Here is an 18,205-nt window from a genome sequence, read left to right as displayed (position 1 = left end):
GACAGGAGCATAAACATGGGTTCTGCTGTGAGATAAAGATACTATCATGTAAAGGTGAAAGTCAAATCAAGATACTCATTCAAATTGTTACCATACTGCAATTTCTGCAAACGGCAGGATTCTCAGCTGCATCTTTGCTTTGGGACAAACTTGCTCATTCCTACAAAGACCAGTGGAAGTCACTATTTTCATGAATTTCAGGTGAGCTTTAGATGGGTCAGATCCCAGAGTTCCTGTGCCTGTCTTTAGCAGGAAATCACCCCCTCTCCAATCAAAGCTGAAGAATTTTTTTTTTTTTTTTGGCACATGACAAGAGCAGAGGATTCATTGCGATTTACACCAGCACCCTACTTCCTTTCGAATTAAACTGCAAAACGAGCCCACGGTTTCGCAGGTGCTGGAGGCGAGGTGCAGGTCCTCCCTCTGCAGAGCCGGGCTGCCGGGGGCTGGGCGCCACATCCGCAGGCGCCTCAGGGCTTTCTGCCAGCTCGGGGCACTTGCCACTCACCAGGCTCTCAGCACGGCCAGTCCGCAGGCCACATAACCCGTACTTTGGGGTGATGCATTACCAGACCCGTGTTTGAACCCCCGACCAAGGTGTTGGAAAAGGTGTGAAGCCTACAACCAGCCACGCTGGTGTGCGGTGGCACGCCCCGGCCAGTGGCACACGAGATGGATTCCTGCCCTCACGCCGGCGGTAACGGACGCGCCGGGGCCGGGGCCGCCTCAGCGCCGCAGGAGCGGCCCGCAGGGTCCCGCCACCCACAACCGACCTCCCCGACGCCGAGCAAAATGGCGGCGAGCGCGGGCCCAGCCGGCGGCGCAGCACCCGCCCCGCCCGCCGCTGCGCGGCCCAATGCAATGAATGGGCTATAAATAACGGCCAATGGGGGTGCGGGCTTGCACTCTATATAAAAGACGCGCGGCGGGGCCGCTGGAGCTTCACTCGGACTCGAGCGGTGTAGTACGCGGAGCGTCGCGGAGGTTCTTGCTGTAGCTGCGAAGCCCGCGGTAAGTCCCGGGGCAGCCGAGCCGTTCTGCAGCCTTTAAACAAAGGATTTTATTTTTTTCCGTTTTTTTTTTCTTTTTCCTTTTTTTTTTTTTTCCTCCCCCGCTGTGTGGGGTGGAGCCGGTCCGGCTGAGGAGGAGCGCGAGGGGCGGCGCGGGGCAGGGGCGCAGCCGGTGCGGGGGGCGCGGGGAGCGGCGCAGGTGCTCGCCGGGCTGGTTGGGCTCTAAAACCAGATTAACCCGGTATTTAGCAGGGTAGTTACATACGCTCGCCCCGTCCAGGTCCCCTGAGGCAGCCGTCTGTTGTGTAAGGGCTTTTTGGATGCTGCGCTGCCCTCCCCTCCCCGGTCGGGGAGCAGCCGGGTGTCCGCGGACGCGGAGGGCGCCGTCGCTCCTCCGGCTCCCCTCGCCCTTTAGCGGCGAGAGGAGGCGCGGCCGCGCACCGAGGGTGCGGCGGTGCCGCCCCGCTCACCTGCCGGCCGGTCCGGGGTCTTGGTGGGGCCGAGCACCCCCCGGCTGGCGGCGGCCCGGCCGCTCCCCGAGCCCCGGAGCCGCGCGGGGTCCGCCCGCTGTGCAACGGCTGCTCCGCGCGACCTTGGGCGCGTCCCCTCACCCGGGCGGCGCCCCGGAGCCGGGAGAACCTGTGCCCCTGCGGCCGGGATGGCGGGGACGGGGCAAGGCTGCTGGAGGTGAAGAACTTACTTTCTTTACTCCTCCTCGGCGCCTGCGGAAGGTGTTGTAGCCGCAAAGGTGTGAAGGGCGCGGGTGGAACGTGAGCCAAGGTGACCTTTTGGGTGCCTGGCGTTCCCCCGGACGGTCCGGAGGCTGCCAAACCCCCAGTGAAAGGCTTCCCGTCTTTCTCCCCTAGTGACTGCGGTAGGGTCAGCCATGCCCTTCTCAAACAGCCACAACCTTCTGAAGATGAAGTACAAGCCTGAGGATGAGTACCCTGACCTGAAAGCTCACAACAATCACATGGCTAAGGTGCTGACCCCGGACCTGTACCAGAAATTGAGGGATAAACAGACTCCCAGTGGATTTACCCTGGATGATTGTATCCAGACTGGGGTTGACAACCCAGGTAATGGGATCGTTAGGTCTGCATAATGATCTGTTCTCCCTCCTGACTGGAAGTGCTTCTTGACAATACTTGAGAACCCAAAGTTCTCAAGCTACTGAGGGACAAATCTAAAGCATTCAGAGACTGCTCTAAAGTCATGGCTCTGTTGGGAGGCCATGTTTCCATCCAGCTATGTTTCATGCTGTGATCTGACACACCAATTCCCAGACACTTCAATTATGTAACTGCTCTGCTAAATACTTTCAATCTGGAGAGGGAAAAAAAAAGTCAAACCAAATGCATTCTAATTATAACTCATCTGAGGAGGGGGGGGAAAAAAAAAGATTACCTGGCAATCTTGGTCTCTTCCTATTCCAGACTGGTTACATGATGTTTTCTAGCACTTCTATGAAAAAGGGGGAGCAGATGTATTTACATGTTAACATTACAGTATTTATTTTTACTCTAGCAATATCAAAATGGCCCAACTAAATAATCAGAGACTGCCTCCTGATGAGGAGTATCCGGACCTGAGCACCCACAACAACCACATGGCCAAAGTTCTAACCCTGGAATTATACGAGAAACTGAGAGACAGAGTCACGCCCAGTGGCTTCACCCTGGATGATGTCATTCAGACTGGGGTTGATAATCCTGGTAAAATGCATTGAGAATATTCTGTGTGAACCAGCTGAAGTAACTGGTGCTTTTGAATATGGTGACTTAAAACTAATCTTGTGGAGGTGGCATTTATGAGCAGACTACAGAAATGTAGCTCTGTAGCAGAAGGAGCAAAAAGCAAAGCTTGCTTGCAGCAAAGCATGATTGTTTAGACATAAAGTTCTATGCAGTGATCTAAATTAGCTAGTCAAATTAGATGTGCTGTGCAAATTTGTCCTAAACCAAGCTTGACAAATGAGCCTGGTTTAATGACAATAGCTATGGGTTTCCATAGCACTGCATTTGACAAACTGGATGAAGTGTAAAATGTAGGGTCTCTCCAAATGTTTCTATGTAAGAATGAACTTCTAAGTGACTAGACTTGCCACTAAAGAACTTGCCTGGTTAGTGCTGCACTGGAGTACAGCCAAATGTCACCCAAACTTAGCTCTTCTGACTTTATTACCACTCCAGGCCATCCCTTCATAATGACAGTAGGATGTGTGGCTGGTGATGAAGAATCCTATGAAGTGTTCAAGGAGCTCTTTGATCCAGTTATTGAAGACAGGCATGGTGGCTACAAACCAAGTGATCAGCACAAGACTGACCTGAATGCTGATAACCTGCAGGTATAAAGTTTTGATCAATTACAGATTATTGGTCTGAGGACTGTGAAGTTGTTGGCAGCTGCCTAAGCTGGTTGCTCAGGCTCTGTCCCCTTGCTTCCACTGAGCATGGACACCTGGGCTGTGAGTCTGGTGCAAGCAGCCTGAAGAGCTTGCTGCTGTGGGATGTCAGTGGCTGGGCAGCTTGTGTGCAGCAGGAGCTTTTTTCAGGTGCTGCTGCAGTGTGGGTTGTGCCAAACACTTCAGTGTGTGTTTCCGTGAGCTGTGGGCTCTAAAAGTCAACTTAAACACTGTCCTGGAAATCAAGGACTATCATAAAATTTAAACACTTTCTCTATCTGATCTTGGATCTTAATTACCAGCTGATGGCGTCATGCTATTAAATAAATATTTTTACAGCTAGGAGTAAGGATTCTTAACAATTTTACAGATTTTAAAGGTTATTGTAAACTAAATTCTGGGAGTTCCTAACTCCATATTGATTTGCTAGCCATAAATCATATTGAAAATAAAGAGATTTGGGAGAACAGAAATGAATAGTTCTCATTTGCAAGAATAAACACTTACCTAAAGAAGGTTTTGCCTCATGTTGATATCTCTAGATTGCAAATCTGTAGTGGGTAACAGAAGCCCAGACCACAGTCTGAAACGGACATGGAACTGATGTTCTGGTCAAATCCCTGTCTTCTAGGACTACTTAGTATCTGTAGCCTTGACCTCAGAGCAAGAGTTAAGTTACACAGGTACTTGATGAAATGCTGAAGAGAATTGCCCTGAAGTGAGGCACTGGCTTACAGGCCAGGAGTCACTGCCTCAGGTGTAAAGTGGGTTCTTAAATGCGCAGGGGCTACGTGTGTTTAGGTATCTTGGTAACAGGGCTGTACTTGCTAACCTTGCAGGGAGGTGATGACCTGGATCCCAATTACGTGCTGAGTTCCCGTGTCAGAACTGGCAGGAGCATCCGTGGCTTCTGCCTCCCCCCGCACTGCAGTCGAGGAGAGAGGCGCGCCATCGAGAAGCTCTCTGTTGAAGGTAAGGTGAGAGCTGGGTGCATCAGGGACACTGTCCTGTCCTTTGTGCAAGAGGTGCTCTTTGCAGTTTGAAAATGGAGGTACTTGGCAAAAGGCAGCTCCCTGGAGGCTTAGTATGAACATGGAGCTTTCCCTGGAAAAGGCTCATTGCTTTTGAGCTGCCTCAGCATTGCAGCTTGTAGCTGAGAGCAAGAACACATGGCAGAGGGAAGTTGGACTGCATTAAAGTTGACCTCTGCTGATCTCAAAAGCTTTTGTCTGTGTGTATGGGGAAAGAGGTTGGTTCATCAGGGCTCAAACCTGAAATGTAACAGGTATGTAGCAACTGTAGGGCTTGCGTCATGGGGTGCAGTGTTTTGTGGCTACATTTAATTGACTTTCATTAATGTTCAGCTTGCTTAGAGATGGAGTCTTGTTCCAAATCTGCAGCTGACTAGAATAAGCGCTGGTTTTCATTGAAGCTCTTTAGCTGTTGTGTTTTTTTTCCTATTGCCTCCCAGTGCTCAAGGTGCAGTTCTGGAGGCTGAGAGTGTAGTTGTTTCAAAATTTCTCAAGGGCAGGGTAACAGTCCTTGACTAGAATAATACTGCTTGTTATATTCATAACCTTGGCTCTCCTTGGAAGAAAAAGCAGTCCCCTTTTTTAGAGTTCAGCAGCAGTAATGATCCAAAACTGCATGTAAGGGAACAAAGGCTACTTGTATAAGCCTGGAAGGTGCAGACAAATCATCTGACACTGCCTCAGGTTCTGCCACAAGGGCATTGCCATTGCAGATGAAAGCAAGGGAGGAACCAGACCCAGCAGATCAAACATTGGAGACCACACACAAAGTATGGCCGAGTGCTGGGAAAGTGTAGAACCTTTAGTCCCATTCTAAAAGAGTCTCTCTCTTTCAGCTCTGGGTAGTCTGGATGGTGATCTCAAGGGGAAGTACTATGCTCTGAGGAACATGACTGATGCAGAGCAGCAGCAGCTGATTGATGACCACTTCTTGTTTGACAAGCCAGTTTCTCCTCTTCTGTTGGCATCTGGGATGGCACGAGACTGGCCTGATGCCAGGGGTATCTGGTGAGTATGTCTGTGAGGAAGCAGTCATAGGAGTTGAATGCTGTTTCAGTGGTGACTTGTGCTGTTGGGCAAAGTAGTAACTTCTCACCTTATATTACTGTATTTGATGAGAAACTTCTACAGAGAACTTGCAGTTAACCAGCAAAATTTGGACAAGTGCTCTTATGCTGGCAAGAACAAGCCAGCTTGGCTAGCCCAGAACCAGAGCCTGCATGGGTTAGTGAGCTACAATGCAAAAACTGAATCAGCTTGTGGAAGTGGATCACTTGTAAAGGAGCAGATGTGCCACTGCAGTCGGCTCTTCCCACAAGAGTCAAGAGTAACTTGTGATACAAACCATAGCATTGTCTTAGCTCAGGGTTGATCCTGGATGCATAGTTACTCCCCTGTAGTCTCTTCACTTCTGCTTGCAGAAACTCACTAGTGCTGGACTGGTGTGGCTTTATCTGTGCTAGTGATGAGATCTCCCTCTGTCCCCAGAGACTTGGTGACAGGAATTGACTGATGCAGAGGTGTGGAATAGAAGGATTCTGCTTGTTTTAAATGTAGGTCACCTACATAAAACTGCATCTCAGGAGCTTCTGCAGCATAATTAACTTGCTCCCTTGTAAGCTAAGGGCTAGGTTTTTATCAACAGGAATGCTCCAATCTTATTACTGCAGCTGTTTCAGTACAATCTGGAGGAAGCACACTTTGTTTCTGTAGGTCACCTTTAAGATTGCATCATCTACCTGCAGATTGCCAGCACCAGATAGCGCTGTCATCTGAGCATGACTAATCTACAGACTTGAAGTGTGTAATGTCTTAGTGTTGTCTGCATAAATAACTTTCCTTGGGTACTAGCTAATTTTTTATCCTAATCAAGTTCAGAAATTACTAGCAAGATAAACATGGATGATAGTACTTGTTGTCAGCTGCAAGCTGGGGCAGGAGGAGCCCATTGTTCAGAGGATTTTTATATAGCATCTCTGAAGAGCCCTGATCTAAAATTCATAGTGAAAGTAAGATACAAAGTGCAGTTTGACATAATCTGACAAAATACTGCTAAAAAGGCTTGTTATGCATGGTGTCATTATGAACATTATTGTGCAGGACTTCCTCAAAGTCTATTGATCACCTTTCTTCAAATTGCTGAGCAGAAATACCTTAACTTGTAAACTGGAAACACAAGTGAGCTAGGGTGATGAGGGGGTTTTGGGTTTTGATACTGTAAGACTAGGTAATGCCATGTTATTACTCACTCTGTAAAGGCCAATTCAAATTACCTCTTGAAAAGAGCAGGGTAACGACTACCAGCTTAGCTCAGGTCCTGTGAGGGCAAAAGAAGGAAGATCAATCTTGTTGAAGCAGCTAAGTGAGTATCTTGAACTAAAAACTGCAGTGATGAGCAATTTGGGGCCATCTTCAAAATGTGAATGGGCAAGACAGCAAACTGATTGCTTTGTCTCCTAGGCACAATGATAACAAGACTTTCCTTGTTTGGATCAATGAGGAGGATCACCTCAGAGTTATTTCCATGCAGAAAGGTGGCAACATGAAGGAAGTATTCAGCCGCTTCTGTACTGGACTAACAAAGGTAAATCACCATTGTCTGGGCTGTAGGTTCAAATGGCACATGGCTCTCTGGTTAGAGCTGAGAATGCAGTTTTCAAGCCTCCTCTTGAGTCCTCCATGGTTGTGTTTCACAACCTGGATCTCTGAGAACACCCTGATGAGATCCAGAGCTGTGAGGGCTCCAAAACAGGTGTTTTGGCAAAAAGCCTTGTAGCTGTGTAATCTAGAATGTTTGCTTGATGTGGTGGCACCCTTATCCAAATGTCTCAACTGTATTTTAAAGAAATTCTACATAGTTCTCTAAAGCTTTGAAACACCTTGGGGAGGAGGAGAGATTGCTTGAAGGTGCATGGGCAAAGCTGGATTCAAGTTCACTATTTCTAGTCTTGATAGAAGCTTGAGCTTTACCAGCCCCTTTCCTGATCCTAAGAGATGTGTCAGCTTGACATGCATTAAATCCAGCTTCCCAACAGATAGTGACATAAGGAGTGTAGCTTTTAAACTTAGCCAGTTTCACTGCTAGGAGCAAGATGAAGGCCTTAAAAGCCCCTTGTTGGTGGCCATTTTTTCCATAGGGAGGAGGCTTATGTGGCTGAAATAGCTGTTCTGAGTGTTGTGGCTGTTGCTGAGTGACTGAAGCTGCAAGTGAGCACTAATGGATGTTCTACAGTCTTAAAGTAGAGAACAATCTCTAAACATTCATTCTTTCTATTTATAGATAGAAAGTCTCTTCAAGGCCAAAAACTACGAGTTCATGTGGAATCCACACTTGGGCTACATCCTGACTTGCCCATCCAACCTTGGAACAGGGCTCCGTGCTGGTGTGCACATCAAGCTCCCACACCTTGGGAAACATGAGAAATTTGGAGAAGTCCTCAAGAGACTTCGGCTGCAGAAACGAGGCACAGGTGAGAGTTGATAATAACACTGATGGGCTGAGTCAGTCTGCCCTAGGACACCAGCAAATGCCTGGTTATGGCCAGAGCCATCTCTTGCTTCACACTGTCAGTGCCTGTCACACCACCCAAAAGAAACCCTTGTAAAGCACATGTAGAGAAAAAAGTTTTCACATTGTATAGTGGAGGAGTTTAGGATGCCACTGCTCTACTTAGTTTGTACTTTGTCTAGTTAATGTCCTGTGTGTCGTTTTGAGCACCAGGTAAGGTGGACCTGGCGACAGCTGTTCCTGTTCCTACGCAAGGGTGGAAATCCTGGTTTAACCTGTGGCTAGGAGATGGCTCCAGTGGGTACTTGTGACCTCAGGTTAGATTGCTCATGGGTCAGAAGAATAAAGAACTGGCCTAATTGCATATTCTGTGGTTCATGTTGGCAGTCACACAGGGCTTTATCTCCTGCATGTAGGACGAGGTACCAGTGGCAGCTTGTAGAGAATGGTCCTGCTGTGTCCCTGCCTCAAGCTAGTGAGGGAGGAAAGGCAGACTCACGTGCTGTGGCTGAGGTCAATGTTGTAACTGCATCTCTTGCTGCAGGTGGTGTGGACACAGCTGCTGTTGGAGGAGTGTTTGATGTCTCCAATGCTGATCGTCTCGGCTTCTCTGAGGTGGAGCTGGTGCAGATGGTGGTGGATGGAGTGAAGCTTCTCATTGAAATGGAGAAACGCCTTGAAAAAGGCCAGTCCATTGATGACCTCATGCCAGCTCAGAAATAAAGCACTTTATTCTCATGCTTCCTAACTTATTGGATGAATAATAAAATGTCACTCCAATTCAAACCCTTGGGGTCAGAGCCCACTTAGTTACACTGTAGAGAAGTCTTCCATCCATCTGTGTTAGAGTTTATTTTTTTGATGGTTGAGATGTTGCTGAAAATGAAATAAACTATTGTTTGGCCTGAGATGTCTTAGATATGTTAACTGAATGTCTTTGAGATTTAAGTGACTTGGTTTTCATAGTTATGCTAGGTGGTCTGGTTTTGTGTGCAAGCACATCTTCCTAGGTGTGCTGCTGCAGACCAGCTGAGTTGAAATGTTGTTAAAGCAGTTTCAGAAGTTGAACCTCTTAACTTGATTGTAGTTGCTGTAAATTTGAGAACTAATGTTAAACATGAGTCACTGCAAACATGCCCTACCTCCAAGGCTTTGACTTGTGCATCTGCTCATGCCAACTGTAAACTCTCATTATCCTGGGTACTGCAAGCTAGGCTGGTTCCTGTGAGGGAGGGGAGACAGGGCTGGGATCAGAGGGATCAGACAGGGCTGCTGCTCTCTCAGCTGGGCCCTCGGGGGGTGCAGGGCAAGGCTCTGAGGTCAGACTCCAGCCCATGGTATTAGTGACCCTGAGCTGCTTTGTGGGGAGGAGCTTGTCTTCAACCTAGCTAGTGTAAACAACCAGTTGCTCTTTTGTGAGTGTAAGGGGTGAGGTGAAATCTAGATTAATTCAGCCCATGCTTCTCAAGTGATTTTAGCTCAGCCAGGGCAGAGATGGGAGCTGGAAGCTGCCACTTAGAGGAAAATACCAGCTAATGAGCTTTAGTCAGCTGACTCTTGCTGGCCCCTGCACCAGTTGCCCCATGAACCTAAAACTGAGCAGTACAGTCAATTAAAACATGAATAAATAGTTTTTTCCAAACTGGGCCTGGCTTGCAAGCTCAGGTAGTTCTCTGGATATGAGCTCAAGATTGCATCAAGTAGGTCTGTTCTCCAGAATGGCTGTACATGTGTGCTTGCTGTGTGGAAGCATCACATTATTAACATGCAGGAGCAGTATTTCCCACAAGTATTGCTAACTGGGAGCATCAGACCCTTGGGAAGAGCAGCCTTTGCAGCTCATGCAGATGCACCTGCTCAGCAGCTCTACCCACTGCTAAAACACAGATTTGATGGAGGGAGCGTGATGAGAGGTTGTTGCAGAGCTCCTTGGCGTGCAGCTTTATATAGGTTTGTGTAGATAACTGAAGCTTTCTTTTGTAAAGGCTGTGATATTTCTAAGGCTGTGATTGCAGGCTGTCACTTAGCTGAAGAGATGATTCCAGCTGGGGTAAGCTAATTTAATTTTGGTGAGAAAAGGCTGAGTGAACATTTCAGATAAGATTTTTTTTTTCTTTTAATACAGCTTTGTATGTGTTTCAAAGTTAATTGGGTGGGGGAGAGGAGATCATATGTAAGAGTTTTGTTCTGTACTGGGTGTTCCTGTATTAAGTTAATCAGCACAGGAGTTTTCTGTGTGAAGCTTGTGAGAGCAGGGAAGAGAAAATGGTGCAAGATACAACCGATTGGTTCTGTATATTCTTTAGATCCCCCATGCTGTGCTTCATGTCACTGTTCACAGACGCTTGGCAAATAGCTGGTTTTGCTTCTTGTAATCAGAGAGTGTTCATTTAGTGGTGCCTCTCCTCAACACAGCGTCGTTACTGCGCTCACAGCAATTACCTAATGAAAGGAGTTGCCTGAAAACTTGTCTATTTTTTTCTAGCTATATCAGCTGGACTAATAAAAACATTTCTCTCTCTATGCATCTTGTTTCTCCTATGTTCTTAACCCATCAGAGCTGTTACATTTGTCTGCTTTCAGCCCCTGAGTCCCTGCAATCTGAGACAGCGCCTGTAGCTGGCTAAACAATTGTGCTCAAAGCAGCAAGCCAGTCTTTAATGCCTGCATCCAGCTAGAAAATACTTCTTTTTAATTGGTTTTCTTTCCCACGCACTACCTTTGCTGTGTTCCCTCGTGTTGCTGCCATGCGACCATGCTTTTGTTTCAGCTTGTACAAAGCAAAGCAATTGCAAGTATTTCAGAGAAAGAATGTGTCCTGGCAAAAGGTGGATACTGTGACCAACCCAAGGTGGGACTTTCTAAAAACCTCTGATCAAGAGAGAGATTAAAGCTCCTGCCCCTTCACCTTAAAAGCTTTGGTTTGGTCTTTGGCATTACTCACCCTTGTGCCCTGGGTGCCCATCGTGGATTGTATGGAGCAGCCACTTGTTTGTGCTCTGGGCACTCAAATGGTGCCAGGTGCTGGCAGGCTGCCATGGGGCAGGACAGGAGAGGAAGCTTATCAGTCAGTGCTGTGCTTTATCCAGGGAACCTGCATTAACCACCTGTGTCCTGTAGCTTTTGTAAAGGAGCCATGTGGCTCCTGCTCTCATCACCCCCACGGTGATGGCAGTGTCCTCACCAGGCCGGAACGGGGACTGCTCTGTTGGTCCCAGCAGTGCTGGGGGAGGAGAGGGGTCAGGAGCCCTTTGTGCCATCTTTGGGCTTTCCTGTGATGCTTCAGCTGAGCTTTTCTCCCCTATAGACTGGTGAGCAGGGATGGTTGCTGCCATCCTGCTGCTGCAAGGCAGCCCCTTGTATTGTCCTGTTTCACTGCCCCTGCTCCCCCAGGCCGGCACATTGTCCCTTGGGTGCTGCGAGACATGCACCACTTTTATGATGTTCTAAAGAGAAATTTCTGTTTGTCATTACATTTTCCTCCTGTTCCTGCTTCCCTCAGGGAGCAGCTGGCCAGCCCTGGCTGGTGTGGTGCCAAGCCTTGCCTCTGGACACGTGTGGTACAGGCAGCGCTCTGCCTGCTGACACCCCAGAGCCCTTGCTCAAGAAATGAATCTCTTTGGGAAACCATTTGCCTCTCATGTTACACTCACTGGCAGCTTAAATGCTCCTTATCCCACTTCCGTGCTATCTACTGGAAAATGATTCATGGTGTCTCACCCTCTGGAGGACTCAGCACCGCAGCCCTGGTGGGGGAGGCTCCCAGCCCTCAGAGCAGGGCTCAGGCTCCCCGCACGCTCCCCTGTGCCTCCGGCCAGGCCAGGGACAGGGTGGCTGCTTCCCAAGCAGCTCCAGCTGCTCCAGAGTGGCTCCTGCTTCCCAGGACAAGGTGGCCAAACCGTGTCCCTCCTCTCTCACAAAAATAAGGGATGGAGCAAGGTGGTTTTACCTGCTGGATTCCTGGTGAGTGCTCTGCCTGGGGCACAGGAGGCTCCTGCTCCAGTCCGGCTCTCCGCAGAGGATTCTTGCTCAGCTCCAACCACAGCCTAGGGCAGGGCAATGCTTTCTTCCAGCTTTCCATTTTGCTCAGCATCCATTGCTAGGCCAAGAAGGAAAAGGAAGGTGCTATTGCCTAATGTCTCCAGCACTCACCTGGGAGGGTTTAGGCTCCAGCCTGTCCTCAGATGAGCATTACCATATTTTTACGCAACATGGAATAACTTGAGCAGAAGACTTTGAGTGATCTTTGTTCTTTTCTCCACCCACCCACCCACACACAAAAAATGTGGTAGTGTGGTAGGCAAGGCACTCTTCTGAGGATGGAGATGGCATCTCAAGCTTTTCATCTCCTGTTTGCTTTGCTTTTCCCCTGGGGAAGCAGCAGGCCAGCAGGCTCCTTTGGCTGCTCCACATTCCTCTGGCTAGTCTGCCTTCCCTCCTCCTAAAAAAACATAGTTACAAAGCTGGAAATAGCCTGGTGACATTTTCTCCAGCTCTCTCCCAGTGGGGCAGGGCACTTCCCCACCATCATGGGATTTTGTTGGGTTTTATTTGTCTGCAGTGGAGGGGAGCCCAGCCCAGCGATGGAGAACACCCCACAGCACAAGATGAGAAGCTAATCATAACTGGGCCTCTTGCATTGCTTGACCCTCTTCCCCTGGCTATGACATTTTAGATTTATTTTCTTACACAGAAATCACACAAGCCCCAGACAGCTGCTGTTCAAGGGCCATGTGGGCCACTTGCCCTGGACCCAAGCACCTCACCAGCCACGAGCCACTGGCCAGGGGTGAGGGCTGCCCGAGGTGTCAGTCCTGAACTAATGGGCTTCCCCCACCTTTTGGAACACAATCTGGGCAGGTTTTTTCGTCCAAATGCTGCACAGAGCCAGGCTGAGTGTGCCAGGTGAGAACTAGTACCTGCTACACCCACAGTGTGAGTCTAGTGATCAAATTGGCGGCATGAGCTCAGCCTGGGGTTGAAAATTAGCAGGGAAATTCTGCAGTATCAGACAGGGTAAAAATAAACTCAGATGCATCCAGACCTACCAAACATTTTTGTTTTTCTCATTCAGCCAGTGAGTAAGACTCTGAGAAACCATTTATATGTATATGCACGTACACATATATATATATATATGAATTAAACTTTTAAAAGGGCAGAATGCCTCATGTTCAACACCCAGGAAAATGGGTAGGAAAATGTTAACGTTGAAGTTTTTAATGAATGTGAAAAGTTCAGCTAAAAATACACAAGAATGGGCAACCCTGAGCTTTCTTCAATGCAATTTTAGAATAAAATCAAAAGTGAAGTTTAATTTACCATATGCATGCAAGCTCCAGATCTTTGCAATGACCTCAGCTTTTCCCCGTGTTTTGTGCAGGTGGGTGTGAGGTTTGGCTGACAGCTGCAGTCTGGTTGCTTTTTCCACATCCATTATTGATGACCAGGGAGTGAAACTGAGAATAACCTGGAAGACCTTGGAAGTGTCAGCAGCAGTGCCTTATTGTGATGGTGTTTGATGGTAGCACTCAAGCACAGCAAAGCTTTCCTGGATTACATGTGAAAGAGTGAGACTGGAAAATTACTGAATTAACTCACCTGAAACCCCATGCCTGGACCAGCAGAGCAGTGAGCACATTCACCAAGGGCAGGTTTTCTGGGGTGTGAATAGTGTCTGTCTGCAGTTCAAATGTGCTGCACATCCAAACTGCAGCTAAGCTGGAGGGTTCTCTCTAGTGCCAGCTCTGCCCATGGGAGCTGATGGAGGTTGGCCGCTGTCTTTGGCACAGAGGTGACTCCTCCTGCTGTGCTGTCCCAGCTGGCCAGGGACAGGCTGGAGGCAGTGAGGTGCAAACCAGGTGGCTTTGGGGCATGGCTGGTGAAGCCATTTCAGGCAGGGAACCTGGTGTTTCACTGAGGGCCTGCGGTTTGCCCACAGAAACTGGCCCTTCTCCCTGCAGGCTGTGGTGAAATCCCCTGAATCATCACTAATCCCTGCTGGGGCTGCCAGCGCTCCCAGGCTGCCATTACTGGGAGCTGGCACTGCCATCCCCTGCTGGCACTGCTGACCCAGAGCCTGTGCTGGAGCCAGGGACTGCACATGTCCAAGTGGGCAGGAGAGGAGAGGTCTCCAGGGGGAATGGACACAGGAGGGCCATGGAACCCCTGTGGTCCATGAAGGAGTGGGCTGTGTTCAGCAGAGGACAATGAGATAGCTTTGTCTTGGATTGTTGCTGTAACAGCCTCCAAGCTGGAACTTGTCTGGGAGAGATGGCTCCAGAAATACTTGTGGGAATGGGAATATGCATGACAAGGGGATTGCAATGGATGGCCCCAGAGTTTCATCTCCTCTCCATGGGAGAGTCATGGCTGGCTTTTTTTTTGTTTGTTTGTTGGTTTCTTTTTTTTAAATAAGCCATTATTTTAAGGGAAAATGGCACTGAGCATCTTGAGGATGGGTACCTACCTCCCTCCCTCTGAGTCTGGCATGTCCCCCCTCTGTCCCTGTCAGTGCCCCTTCCCCTCCTCCATCTGGTGGGTGGCACAGGGTGCTCTCTGATCCTGCCAAGGGATGGCTAGTGGGCCCCCCAAACTTTGCACTTGCCTAAAGGGTGGGAAGGGCCATGAGAAATCAAACAGCTCAGCTGTTTCCTACTGCTGAGGGCTTCAGGAGAGGCTTGAAGGTTTCTTACAGCTGTCCTGGAGGCCAAGGAGAGCTGAGGAGGGAATGCAAGGTCAGGTGTGCATGGCCACATGTGCAGGGGCTGCAGAGTGCCCAGCTACCCCAGTGCTCAGCTTCTGTGCCCACCAGGTGCTTGGGCACCTCCCAAATCTCCCTGTGGCTCTCCAGAGGCTGATCCCAGCCCACAGTACTGCTCACAGCATCCCTCAGTGTCCATGCTTCCCACCTCCCAACTCTTTTTGAAGCCCTATCCCAGCAGCAGGAGGCATGTGCTGGGGATGGATGGATGCACGTCCCCACAACCCCAAAAGTCCTGGCCAGGGTCCCCAGCCTGGTGACTGTACAGACTGCTGCTCAGTGCAGCCAGCTCCTGACTGCATTAAGTGGAAGAGAGCCAGGTGGATGATCATCAGCAGGGGCTGGGCAGGGCTGTGTGAGAGGCACCTAATGCAGCAGCTGCTGGGAATCACACCTTGCACCTGAGCAGCACCCACCTGGTGCAGCAGCTGAGCTGCCCACTGCCATCTCCTGCTGTGCTTGCTCCAGCTCATTCCCTGGGCTGCTGTGAAGTGGGGCAGGGCTCACCTGGGCACCAGGCTGAGCCAGCAAGCAGTGACTGGCCAGCACAGCGCCCCAGGTTGTGTGTTTTCTGTTATGTGGTGGTTTGGCCTTTTTTTTTCTGTGTGGTTTGGTTTTTTTTTTTTTTTCTTTTTTGCAATGAACCCTGTGCTTTGCAGAGACTTGTCAGCAGGACAGAGGAGACCTTGCAGCTTAGTGTGGGGAGCTTCAGATTTCAGGCAGCAGCCTGGGTCACTGCTGAGCTGAAAGAGGGCTGAGGACAACCTCAGCATGGCATGGAGACAATCCATCTCTGCCACACCTGTCCCTTGCAGCAGGGCAGCACCCCTGGCACAGGCTGGATCCTGAGTGTGTCAGTGGGGAAGGGTCCCTGTGGCAGCATGGGGCTCTGCCCTGGCTCATGTGCATCACCTCCTGGCAGGTGTCTAAATTTTGGACAGAATCAAGCCCCAGTCCCACTGGGAATCATCAGTCCAGCTGCACCCATGAAGCATCCAGCCTCTCTCCCTGCTGGCAGTCACAGGTGTTTGGCAGCATTTCATGCTAGTGGTCACTTGTGTCCTCACACCAGCAGCAGGACTGCATGTTTTGGGATGCAGCCCTCAGCTGCTACCCACTGTCAGAAAGAGACAGTGCCCCTCTCCTCTCCTGGGGGTACCAGGATGTTTCCAGGGGCAGAGCACCCCTCCCTGCAGCTCCCTCCTGCTCCCTGGAAATGCCTTGGGCTCAGGTGGCTCTGCTGCTTGGGTGTGACACCCCAGAACATGTGTCTGGGAAAACCCTTGCATATGGTATAAGATGCAGCTTTAAAAGCAGACTGAAGCTGTATTTTGATTTTCCTCACTAGGACTAAAGGATTGTCCCTGTAACAGTTTTTATGAGAAATTACATCAAGCAGTGGGTCAGCTGAAGTGGCAGATGACAAGAGTATCTTTTCCAAATACTTTTATATAAATCAGTGCCAAAACCAGCAATGACATGTTTTTCTGGTTGGTGTATGGTCTCCATCAGCCTGGACTTTCCTGAGGTATCTGTACAACCTTCTTCTCTTTTAAAATAACTTCCACTGCCACTGACATGGCCTATGGAGATTGTTTTCATACTACTTAGTTCAAGGGTGAAGCTTCCACCAAGAACAACTTCCCTGGAGAGCCACCATCTTCTATAGGAGTTATTTAAGTGCTCACCTGACTTGTCTTTCAGCTCAGTTTATTCACTTCCAGTTAAAGCCAGCCCTGAGCAGGGACCACCAAAACCAGGGATTAGATTACCTAAAAGGGATTTGGAATAAATGCATCAAAAAGATACAGAGAAACAATGAAATACATTTAGAAACCCAAGAGCTATTTGAGACTGAATGGGCATGGGAATGCTTATTAAAAAGACTCAGAAAACCAGCAAGTGAGGTAAAACAATTTTTAAGATATTAAGAAACATCTACCAGCAAGGGGGGAAACATTTTGTTGTTTGCCAGCACTTTTAGTCCCATGACACTTCCAAACTCAAACCTCCACCATTAAACTTTACTAATCCTCCCTTCAGACTTCTGTGTGGGTCATTTAGAATTACTCAATACTGAGCTCAGGGGAAAACCTAATAAGCCAACCACTAATCTTTGAACTTGGCATAACAATTCTCTCCTTGCTGTTTCTCAACATGTTCTGTCTTGTCCTGCCACCCCACTGAGAAAGCCCTGGAGTGCTGGCAGAAGTGGCCAGTCCAGGCTCACACTGGCACCCAGGGCATGGTGGCCATGGCCAAGGGACTGCAGTTTCCAAAGGAACTGTTGTGGGAGACATTTTGGGACTTGGAAATGAACCTCTCAGAGAGGGCAACCTGTGGTGAGAGACTATGGACAAGCCACCCTGAGACTGGGATCTTTGGAAAGTAACACAAGGAAATTTGAGATGTTTATATTTGTTATAAGCAATGGCACTATACTCTGCATGAAGCACGAGGCTAAAACATGTTTTAGATGCAGGTGAAAGCTTGACAGCATTTTCTCTCCTTTCCAAAAAAGCCTCCTGACACACCACCAGGTGCTGACCCAGGTGAAGGAAATCCCAAAGTCTGTCTTGGAAAAGAAAACGAGACTGCTCCTTCAGCTTATGCCAGGCTTAGTGCTAACAGTACTTTGTGCTTCTGTAATGTTGCATTTAGCAAAGCATCATTCAGGCTTTTAACCAGCCCTTGGAGAGTTATCTTAACCCCATCTCATAGCAGGGAGGAAGCTGCTTTGCTGAGGCTGGGGACAGGGGGAGAAAGGTGGCTCTTGGACATGATCCTCTACTGTGGACATGATCCTCTACAGCACTGCTCACCCTCCTCAGAGGTGAAGGTTAACCTGGTCATTCTCCTTCTTCTCCAGATGGAACATAGAGAAAGATAAAAAAATCCTGGTTTGAGATGCAGAATCCTCCTTTAGCTGAGTGTCTCTCTCACGTACAAACTCACCCACAGCACTGGGCAAGGATTTCAACCAAGTATCTTTGTCCCAACTAGCTGGATTTTATTTATGCCTCTTTTAGTCTGTTCCTTCCTCAAGATTAAAATAAAAACAACAACAAAAGTAAAAATAAAGTACAAAGGTCTCGAGAGAGATCAACCTTTCATCTCCCTGCTGCCTTTCCTGCAGAAATAGAAAATTCCTGCAAAGTTTCTCTTGGGAATGGAAAAGACTGTAAAAAGCATGCTATCAAAGGTGAAAAGCTTTGTGGCCCACTCGCAGCTGGACACCTTGGTCTGTCCCACAGGTCACCTCCCACCAGCATGATGAGAGCATCACAGGGGCCCTATCCTGGCCCGGCTCAGGACAGATCCCTGTGCCAGCCCAGGAGCTGGCAGCAATAGTGCCCTGCTAGAGATGTGGCTGAACCTTTGTCTCAGCCCCCAGCCTCATTGTTTCAGGCAGGGGGCTTTATCCTCCCAGCTGGGACCCGTTTTGGGGGTGGGACCCCTGCCTTGGGGTGCTGGTGGTGGCAGGACGGG

The 18,205-nt window shown here is 49.0% G+C and overlaps 1 protein-coding gene across 3 annotated transcripts; it reads left to right on the top strand.

The window, feature by feature from the left end:
• The first annotated feature begins 851 nt into the window (after positions 1–851).
• On the top strand, positions 852–10,476 carry CKB (creatine kinase B). Of its 3 annotated transcripts, none has more exons than XM_054635437.2 (8): positions 852–1,011; positions 1,877–2,089; positions 3,203–3,357; positions 4,254–4,386; positions 5,282–5,453; positions 6,906–7,029; positions 7,726–7,915; positions 8,498–10,476. In XM_054635437.2, exons 2-8 carry the CDS (start codon positions 1,897–1,899, stop codon positions 8,674–8,676), a joined length of 1,146 nt encoding a protein of 381 aa, XP_054491412.1. In that variant the 5' UTR covers positions 852–1,011; positions 1,877–1,896; the 3' UTR covers positions 8,677–10,476. The 3 variants fall into 3 exon arrangements, with proteins under 3 accessions (XP_054491412.1, XP_054491413.1, XP_077036857.1); XM_054635438.2 differs by lacking the exon at positions 1,877–2,089 and adding an exon at positions 2,538–2,725 and having other exon boundaries at positions 854–1,011; XM_077180742.1 differs by lacking the exon at positions 1,877–2,089 and having other exon boundaries at positions 943–1,011.
• Positions 10,477–18,205: the final 7,729 nt, after the last annotated feature.

The sequence above is a fragment of the Agelaius phoeniceus genome, chromosome 6 (assembly GCF_051311805.1).
Source record: "Agelaius phoeniceus isolate bAgePho1 chromosome 6, bAgePho1.hap1, whole genome shotgun sequence".
Taxonomy (NCBI): Eukaryota; Metazoa; Chordata; class Aves; order Passeriformes; family Icteridae; genus Agelaius; species Agelaius phoeniceus.
Note: the sequence above shows the minus strand (reverse complement) of the source record. Positions and strands in the feature narration are given on the sequence as shown.

Excerpts from the sequence above, each read along its gene's own strand:
- CKB (XM_054635437.2), top strand. The coding sequence starts at position 1,897 with ATGCCCTTCTCAAACAGCCACAACCTTCTGAAGATGAAGTACAAGCCT. Across the intron at positions 7,030-7,725 it reads TCTGTACTGGACTAACAAAG|ATAGAAAGTCTCTTCAAGGC; the intron begins GTAAATCACCAT and ends TTCTATTTATAG. Across the intron at positions 7,916-8,497 it reads GCTGCAGAAACGAGGCACAG|GTGGTGTGGACACAGCTGCT; the intron begins GTGAGAGTTGAT and ends CTCTTGCTGCAG.